A 10,101-nucleotide genomic window follows, 5' to 3' on the forward strand; every position below is an offset into this window, starting at 1 on the left:
GTTCTTGATCTACTCTAACTGATGTGGACTCGTGTGTCGGGAAACAGACGAGGCTGAAAATGTAAATGTTCAAATATTGATGAGAACGTCTGACACATGCAGGTAAAGCGAAGCTGAGCTCGTACCCTCAAACGCTCAAGGGAGAGAATTAGAGAATTTCTCATGTTTGCCTTTCGTGTCTTCATTTACAGCTTTTGGAATTATTTGTAGAAATTAACATTAAAACAGGCAACATGGGGAGCAGCAGATTTACTGACCATTTCTCCTTGTTAGCTTCAAAGGGCTTTAATGCTGCACCTGTCGGCAGTCAGTCTGCAGCCGAGAACCACACGAGCAGTTTCGTGTCTTCTCTGTCTTTCTTTTTCCATGACTTTCTAGGCCGAACGGTTCATCGATTACTCGCCAGCTTACAGCCCAACGTAGCAGCTGCTGATGTTGTCGTTTCTGTGTGTGAATAAAATAAGTTTCTGTCACTCACTCAGCGTCACGAATAAACTCAGCAGCACAGACAGAAACATTCATCAGCATCATCGTCCGGCGTTTATTAATGATATTTTTCAGAAGCTTCTGAATAAACACAAACATTCAGAGAGGAGAAAGTGAATCCTGGAGATCAGATACGTCTTCGAGCGTGTTACCTGAAGCCTGGGTGCCATGGTTAGCTGCTGGTTACAACTGTTGAACACGTCATCAGAAGGTGTTCGGACTGCAGGAGCACGCAGAGGTGGCGACAGCTATTAAATGAATCGCCAACTATTTAGATAATCCACGAATCGCTTTGAGTCATTTTGTAAGAAACAATCTCCAGATTCTCTGAAGCAGAATATTTTCTGGCTTCTTTGCTCCTCTGTGACAGAAAATTCAATATCTCTGGGTTGTGGACAAAAGTAAACCTTTGAGGACGTCCTCTTGGGAAACACTGATCCACATTTAGTTGCAGCCCTGGACGTAACGTGTTCAACGTGTCCTGTGTGTCCTCCAGGAGCCGCTGTCCTCCGATCTGTCCAGAGTGACTCCTTTCAAATCCTGGTCGATCTTCAGAAGAAACTCCAACAAGGGGGACAACCGCAGAACCAAAGGGTCCAGGAGAACCTCCAAGGTAATGTCACGAGCACAGACTCACAGGAACATCTTATCTTCCTGTGACTGTGTGAGACAAAGTGCAGGTTTTTATACTATTCTTCTTGTGAGCAGCTGTTTCAGGAAATGACTGAGCCTTTTTTAAATGAAACTATGAATCTGTGAGGAGTTCTTAAAGATTCAGGAACCAGTGGGCTCTGAGCTGAGAGCCACGGACAGGAAGTCCGCGGCTCTCAGTTTGAGTCTGATGACATTTGTTGAGCCGCTGATGAAAAGCAACTCGCTGTCTATTTGAGCTAATAAAACCTGTAAATGTTTGTTCCATGCAAACCAAAGCAGGAGCTCATTATCCACCCAGCCACCAGTTTATTAGGTACCCCTCGAGGGTTTAGGGTTCAGTTTGTGGGGTCACTGTGCAGGAGGGAGTTGGATTGTGTGTTTCTATTATTTTGTCCACCACTGACTGACTGTAGGCTAAATTACAGAAACACCCGTCACACGCTGCACCTCCACAGCGACCCTACAGGTGACCCAGCACAAACAGGGCCGACAGGGTTTGGCTTTTTAGCCCGTTTGGTTTCTTGGATGTGAAACCTTTGGACCAAGTATCTGACATCTTGAAATGTTTCTGTCTCTTTGCAGCATGGTCTTCCAGGCCCTCCAGGCCCTCCAGGACCTCAGGGGCCTCCAGGGCCCCCCGCCCCCCTACTGCCACAACAACAGGAGCTCATCCAGGAGCTGCAGCTAAAAGTGAGAGGTGAGAACTCCCCGAACACACGACGACTTCAGCCCGATCAAACACGTCCACCAGACTCTTCCCGGCCCCACAGCACGGTCGGCTGTGTACCTACAGCGCCAGGCCGCCACCTCTACGGGCCCCATATGATGGAGGTCAGGTGATGTAGCATAAAGAGCGACAAAGTCCGTTCACATTATTATGGGGTGTGATGGCGCAGTGGATAAGACACATGCCTATGCTGGGAGAGACCTGGCTCTCTATATATAAGTCAGAGGTATGTAAGCGTCTCGCTCAGGGACACATTGGTGGATGGATCACTGTGGGATTCAAACCCGGGTCTCTCAAGTCAAAGGCATGCGTTTTATCCACTGTACCATCACCACCCGTTTAAGAATGTGGACTGGTCAAACAAAGTAAGGACGTTCACTAAGGCGGCCGGCGTTCGAGTCCCGTGTGAAACAAAGTCAAACTTAAAGATTTAAGTAAAAGAACGTTACGTAAGTGACTGACGTTATTATTTTAACGACCTTTTCCTAAACCTAACCGAACTACGACCATTTCACAACATTAGCCACACGTTTAATGTCATGTGAATTACGTAACGTCCTTAAGGTCCAGGACGCCTGCCGCTGGACTCGTACTTTCTAACCGTCATATATGTTGTTTTGGGACTATTGACAATCGACCAATTTGTCATTTGTGTCATTAAGGACGTGTTGCTCTCCTGACAGAGCTAGCCTAACAGCTTCCCCCCGCTTCCACACTTTGTGCTAAGCTAGGCTAAAGGTCCTACATTTACTAATATACTCATTTAGCAGACGCTTTTATTCAAACTTGAGGAACAACATACAAGCATCAATACAGTGAGAGAGCTGTGAGATTACAGGTCACATATCTGCCGGGGTGGTGATGGTGCAGTGGATATGACACATGCCTTTGACTTGAGAGACCCGAGGTCAAATCCACTGAGAAACCATTGTGTCCCCGAGCAAGACACTTGACCCCTCGTTGCTTCTGGGGGGAAACGTGATCAGGAGACAGTTTACAGATTCCAGATGTCCCGTTTCCAGTAAAGAGTGAAAACATGATGAAACGTCACCGTGCCGACAGCTGCTGTTAGTTACTGAGAACTGGATCCAGACAGCCGACTGCTCACTTTCATCATCAGCTGTCCAGCTTCACTTTTTCACTTTCACTCAGTGTTTTCTGCATGTAGGTTATATAAATACAGGCTGTGTGGAGGCAGGCTGTCTGAGTCCTTAATAGGGGTAATTTTGTGGAGTGTGGATGTGACTTGGCTCAGCAGCAGGATTCCTGACATTCCTGCTGACTGATGGTGTGTCTTTGTTACTCTGAGTGTGTGTGTGTGAATCTGTTCCTTCATGCTTGTTTTCCTGCTTCAGGTTGCTTCTATGTGTTTGTTCATATTTTGCACGACTGAAGCCTGCAAAGAGAAACAAAACCGTTTCCACCAACACAGATGTTTCGGTCAGACCAAGTCTCACTGTTCTGATATTGATGATCTGCTGAGGATGAGCTGGTTCCACAGTCTGATCCGCCGTCACAGTGTTCGCTTTGCAGTTATCAATCAACATGTCACAACTTTAACCAATGAGAAAAACTCGTTGGGGAAAATGGCGTCAAAGGTCTGAATCCCAGCCCGGAGGAGAAGCTGGACACGCCCAACCCAGTCAAAGATCAAGGATATCTGTGTTGTCCCCCAGGGGCAATTTGTTGTACAGACAGCAGTCAACACAAAACTATCAACAGTCACGACTCACAAACAAGCAAAAGAGGCAAAAGGAACACAAACGTTAAAAAGACCACAGTTAAAGTAAAACAATAAACCAACAGAATGGAACGGCAGCTGGGACAAATTCCTAAATCTGTTCCTGTATCTGCGGCCCGAAGTGCGGGAGGTTGTCCAAACTTGCGCCTGCTTGGTGATGCTTTGTGACCTGTACCAACTGACCAACGAGAAAGTTACAACAGATTCGATGAAACAAAGTCGAGTCTCCATCGAGAGGAAGGGAATTGAACATTAGATATTGACCAGCCTCTCTGAGACAGTTTGTTCTGATCGGTCTCGGCTCATGAGGCTGACGTCTGCAGGTCCAGACAGATGTTCGAAGCCACGTCACCTGGTTACAGTCGCACACACTGGTCTGCTCATTCATCACGTGGAGCAAAGAGAAACTCCCGGGGGGGGGGGCAGACCGTCGTGGAGTTTTTCCCCTGAGCTTTCTTTTTATTTGGATCTTTTCAAAGCGGCAGCAGAGCGATGAGTCGTTCACGGTCAGCGCCGCCACACCAGCAGAGTGTCGATGCGAGTCCTCGTCCTTCATCCTGTTTGACATCAGTTCTGAGGCCGTCAGATGGACCATGGAAACGGAAACATGACCTCGTATCATCCGCCTGCATCACGCTCATGCTCAGGTTTTTAAAGCGCCACTGAAGGCTTCTTTCTAAATGCAACAGTTACTGATTACACGTTACCCTATTTAAAATGTAATAGTGGTATAATTTCAATTACTTTAGTAGAGTAAAGTAACTCATTACATGTAATGACTTTTTGATCACTTCTCTAATAAATGTTTTCAGCTGGAGAGGCAGTTTAACTGGCAGACTGGCGGCGCTGCAAATTCAAACCGGAGAACCAATCAGAAGCCTCAGAACGGCATCAAACTTTACTAAACGCTGCACATGAAAAACATGCAAAGCAACAAAATGAATATTTATATATAACATATAGCTGATGTGAAAATATTCAGATGTAATCATGAACAGTTTCATGACTAACTGTAATTTAATTCCACAAGTCTCCCAGCGACATTTATTTAGTAACTAAATTACATGTAACTAGTTACTCTAGCACACTGCCCATGTCTGAGTTAGCAGGTTATATGTGGTAAAAACTGTCTGACATGTGATTGGCTGGTTTGCAGACGTGCACATACTACCGCTCAGAGCCGACCCGCCTGACCTGCGGTAAACTGTGACGGCCGTCCGCCCACGTGTCTCTTTAGCTAACAGGTCGTCTCAAACCCCTCAGATCCGTCTTTAAAAAGACCTCATTTACCCAGAATTCATGGCAAAAAAGTCCTACTGTGGAGGTTTGTGTAGCTGAAGTCAGACGTCTGACCGCAGTGTGTCTGTTTCTGAGCAGGAAGGCGCCAACACTCGGTGCTGAGCGCCAACACACACACCGTTTTTTTCCTCATGACATCATTTATGAAAACACTTTATCCAAACAGCTGACGCACCTTCTTTCTCCTCCTCCCCCCCTCAGACATGGCAGCAGGAGTGTGTCTGCTGTGTGATCGTCCTCCTCGTGTCTCCACCTCCTTCCTCAGTCGCCTCCTGCAGCCCGTCAGCGTCCCTCGCCGCAGCCTGCTGGAGCTGCAGCCCTTCGGCCAGGTGAGACGCACGCACGCAGGTGACATTTCAGGTCAAATATCTGCTGTCCTCGTGTCTGACCTTTGACCCCCTGCAGCCCTCGGACTCAGAGCGGAGCCTCCAGAGGGGTCAGAGCTTCAACACCAGCACCGGCCGATACACGCCGGCCGTCTCCGGCTTCTACCAGCTCACCGCCAGCCTCCTGATAGGTGAGAGCCGCACCGACCAATCAGCTCCCAGACACACAGTATGGCTGATCACGGGTTCAGTAACGCTCGGACTCTTTCCGCTCCTAAGAATCTTACTTTAATAGAAATAGTAATAAAACTTTGATATTCCTCAAACTACTGACTGATTTAACATCTGAAGTTTCAGCTTCTCCTCTAACAACTGTGATGTTTGTCAGAGTCCGGAGACAGAGTCCAGGTCCGGATCAGAGACAGCGTGAGAGCGGCCATCTGCATCGAGTCGCTCTGCCAGAGCAACCTGTGAGTGCTCTACCTCTCTCTACCTCTCTCTACCTCTCTCTCTCTCTGCTAACTGAGGACACGTCTGTCTTCTTCTGCATTTCAGCAGCGAGGACTGAGGGACACTTTGGTTTTTCTGATTCTGATCAAGTAACAGACTTAAGGCCAGTTTATCCTTCTGCACCAGATCTGCCGCAGCCTGACGCGTAAAGACCCCGACATACTCGCTTTTTAACAAGGCGCCGGCGTCGGCAGGCGTTCACATACTGGCCTGCGTACTTTGCCTGTACCTGGAGGATTAAACGTCCACTAGGGGGCAGACCAGGACCGGATCATCCCTCGCCGCCACCGGATTATCGTCCTTGACAACCTCCAAATTTGCACATGGTAAACAAACCAAACACGGCGACACTCGAGCAGCTTGTGATTTAATGAGACATCCTAACGATCTCGGTAACTGCGGACCAGCTCCGGGAGTTTTACCGTAAACATCTCGCCATAAACCTCCTTTTTTAAAGTCTGACCTTCTTCTTTGTGTTTAACGGCGGTTGGCAAACCAGCTGAACGGCGCCACCACCTGGCTGGTGTGTGTGCAGGAGATCGCAGCTGACCTGCCAGGTCGACATTCTGCCCCACGTTCATGAGCTGAATTACATCTCGCAGCGTTCATTTCTGGGGTCGTGCACAACCTACGCTCCAGAGGAACGCAGCATACGCGTGGCAGCCATCTTGCGTGCGTGAATGCGTAGTTAAAGCAAGTATATCCAGCGCTGAACTCCCCAAAATCTAACTCCACTTCGCAGCGACGCAGACCGCTGTGATTGGTCGGCTTGTTAGCGTCACATTTCCTCCTTGGCATCAAGTGTTTTGTTCTGAGCAGACAGAAAAGTTTCAAACCAGTGAACTTGAACCAGCCTTTAAACCTGAAAGAACCTTTATCCTGCCGATTCTCAATAAATGATTTCAGTTTCTTTTTATCAGTCGTTCATCTCCCCCGGCGCCGTCCCTCGTTTTAGTAATTTCACTTTTCATTTTAAGTAACTGCTGTTCAACATGATCCGCTCCCAGCTGCCATTCTGTAGCAGCCCACACCAACGAAGAAGAGGAGAAGAAGCTCAACACAGTGGAACACAGAAACCCCGCCGCCAGCTAGCGTGTGACGGCGTAACATTACTTCCCCACGCAGGAGGATAAACTGGCCTTTACACTAGATGGCCAAAAGTATGTGGACGGGCTGTTAGTCCTGGTTAGCTGTAGGCTCCACTGACGATAAGCCTGCAGTAACCGTGTGTGTGTGTGTGTGTGTGTGTGTGTGTCAGCTCTGTAGAGTCTGTGATGGGCGTGGCGGCCGCTGGAGGAACATTCAGCATCCTGCTGACAGGAACGCTCTTTCTGCAGGTACGTCACGCCGCTCACGCCACAGGACAGGAAGCTGCGGCCCCTTTAAAACACATCCACCAACAAACCAACCAAGTCCACATAAACCCAGGAGGCATCTGTGTAATTTAAAAGGTCATTTCGGTATTTTTAAACCTGGGGCCCCTTTTATTTTGAGGTCACCATCATGGAAAGGGCCCCTACGGCTGTAACCCCTTTGTTTTTAACAGGAAACTGAAGTCATTGACGGAGCTGTTGCAGGAAGACGCCGGTGGAAACGAGTCAGAGCTGGAGAGAAGAGTTTGTTGTGTCGAAGTAACAAACACAACAAACTCCTCCCCTTCGTTTCCCGTCTGCGTCTTCCTGCAACAGCTCGCTGCAACATTAGTAATGTCACCGTCTCACTATGAGTTCCCTCTGCAGCTCTCTGCCCTTGAAATAACCTCCCGGCTGATTCTCTGTGTGCAGGCTGGAGAGTACGTGTCGGTGTTTGTGGACAACGCCACCGGCTCGGCCATCAGCGTCCTGCAGGACTCGATGTTCTCCGGGATCCTGCTGGGAGTCTGAACCACAACACAAACGCCGTCCTCCGAATCCTCCATCACCTGATGGCCGGGACTCCAACCTGGTACCAGCACACCTGGATCGGGGGGGGGGGGCAATCAGGCTCTCAGACAGGAAGTACAGCATGTTTGTTTGTCCGAGCTTCTACATGTTCTTTAAAATCCCCTCTGCGACGCGTCAGAAGTCAAAATGTCTCCTGAGAGCTGAATTAAAACAAACTGCTTTTGTACGTGGAGGGTTTCCTCGCCACTTCACCGCAGCCCGTGTTCCTGAAAGCTTTGATTCAAGCAGCTTCGATGCTAAAGAGTTGCCGGTACTGTGTTTTTTTTTTCTACGAGGGCCGTGAAAGGCCGAACAAACACTAAACGCTGAACCTGCAAATATAAACCATCAGCTGACCAGAAGACGTGTCCTTCTACAAACACCTGACACATGACTGCCTGTTTGACTTTAATATTAATATTTATTCTCTGGTTGTGAATAATTCTGATAATAAAAGCTTTCTACTCGCTGTCAGAGTTTGTTGTTCTTCAGTCCAGATGGATCTCAGCTTCTTCTCTGGGCTCTGCAGAGACAAGGTCCAGCATCTGTTTAGCTTAGCTTAGCACAAAGCCGAGCAGTCCGTCTCATTTACATCATTCTTGTTAGCTAAGCAGCTAGTCGGCTAGTCCATCCTGGCGACGCTAACTGCTGCTAAAACCACAATTTCCTGTTTACATTTCTGTTTCCACACACACACGGTGAGATCATCATTCTCACAAAGTGGCGCCGTGAGCTTGGCAGCAGGCCACAAACACACACACACACACACTCAGGCGCTGAGTTAGCGTGCAACGTGTGTTGACAGGATAATGAGGCGTCATGGCGCCCGCTGACAGCTCGTTACACACACGTGTTCCCTGGGCTGTAACACAGGTTGCATTCACAGAGCAGAGACATGTCAAACACACACAGTGAAGACGCCGGCTGTCCTCTGACCTTCAGCTCGACGGACGGACCAGTTCTTCTGAGACGGTAATCTGCGACCACGCTGGATTACCAAATGCGCTGGATGTGGGGGTCGGCGGCTGCTCGTGTCCAGATGGCGTCTTTTAGCTGGAACACAAAGACACGAGCGCATTTCCCCCATTTTGGCCTCCCTCCGCTGCCACACATCATAGGATCCACTTCAAATTCCTTTTCGACATGTTTGACTGATTTATAGTATTTATTGTTTTCATGGCTCGTGTTTCGAAGTATCCATGTCTTTGATTCGTTTGTCTGGACAGCGCTTTGTGTCCACCTTGGCTGGTTAAAGTGCTCTATAGGGGACAAAGGCTGCAGGTAACGTGAGGGGGTCACCGTCTACGTTACCTCCGCTCAACACAGCGTCTCCGTATCGCTTTAACAGGAAGAGCAGCGTCCAAGCCCAGTTCCCGTGTTAGTGATTTATTTTTGCGTGCAGTAGATGGAACAAGAACAACACTTAGACCATCGACCATCGAGCGAACAGTTGTGACCCGGAACGCGAACATGGCGACTCTCAGCGGCGGTGTGACGCACCGCGGTCTCTCTGCAGGGTTAGTAAACTATTCCTTTCACTCATCTCTGTATTTTAGCGTTATTACTTCACCACCTGACAGTCTTGCAGTGGCGTTTTCTCCCAGAGGCAAAGCGAAGCCTGTTTTTATCAGATCTATTTATCATTTTATCAGTTTCGATAAATCTTACGAGCTCTTGCTGTCGTCTCTTCCTCATTTCTCCCCGAGTATCGTTGGATGTGTGGTGAAACACTATACTGCACCACTGTAGACCGGCCTGCTGTCTGACTCCGTGGGGAGGAAATGATTAACCAATCAGATGAGGCCGCTGTCACGCCACTGCCTAACTGTGATTAGTCAGGATGATGCCAAGGGAAGCCAGCCGCTGTCTGGCTTCACGCCAATCAAATCACAGCATTTGATCAACGTCATTCAGATGAAATAACGGGAGCTGTTAGCAGCTTTAGCTGTGCAGTTATGGAGGTTTTAGTTATAATAAATAGTTTTACTAAACTAGCACTACAGCAGCAACTTAAGATTAAATCTGACAGAAGACCAACAGCAAAACTGGAGCTGGAGAGGAAAAATGGGTTTTGGATGTTCAATGAGGAAAACTAGATCCGTACAGAGAGGCTAGCTGGTAGCGCCAAACTTCGCCTGACTCTGTTGTTGGGGAGAGAAATGTCTCCTCCTCCTCTCTGAACTGAACTAGGCCAGGCTACCTGAATAATACTCAGTTGTTAGTCTTCAGTGATGTTGTGTGATGAACATTTGGCCAAGCATTAGAAGTATGTAGGCCTATTTGATAAATGCACCACTGCTACGGTGCAAATGTTCAAACGCCTCCTGATTGAGCTTGAGAACGCTTCTTTAATTCCTAACTGAAACCTCTTTGTGCTGTGCACTAAAGCAGCGGGCTGTACATGTGGAGGAGAGAGACAGTAAACAGACAGTTTGC

At 48.3% G+C, this 10,101-nt stretch overlaps 1 protein-coding gene across 1 annotated transcript in view; it reads left to right on the top strand.

The window, feature by feature from the left end:
• The window catches only part of si:ch1073-184j22.1 (erythroferrone), an 8,894-nt gene extending 755 nt beyond the window's left edge, over nt 1-8,139 (top strand). The window contains exons 2-8 of the mRNA XM_038719180.1: nt 983-1,099; nt 1,723-1,837; nt 5,109-5,236; nt 5,313-5,424; nt 5,622-5,703; nt 7,002-7,080; nt 7,528-8,139. Coding sequence (XP_038575108.1) covers nt 983-1,099; nt 1,723-1,837; nt 5,109-5,236; nt 5,313-5,424; nt 5,622-5,703; nt 7,002-7,080; nt 7,528-7,626 — 732 coding nt within the window. The 3' untranslated portion in view covers nt 7,627-8,139. The remainder of the gene's footprint in view (nt 1-982; nt 1,100-1,722; nt 1,838-5,108; nt 5,237-5,312; nt 5,425-5,621; nt 5,704-7,001; nt 7,081-7,527) is intronic.
• The last annotated feature ends 1,962 nt before the right edge of the window (nt 8,140-10,101 follow it).

This window comes from Micropterus salmoides, unplaced genomic scaffold (assembly GCF_014851395.1).
Source record: "Micropterus salmoides isolate LMB-PRFRI ecotype aquatic unplaced genomic scaffold, ASM1485139v1 Ms_hic_scaffold_14, whole genome shotgun sequence".
NCBI lineage: Eukaryota > Metazoa > Chordata > Actinopteri > Centrarchiformes > Centrarchidae > Micropterus > Micropterus salmoides.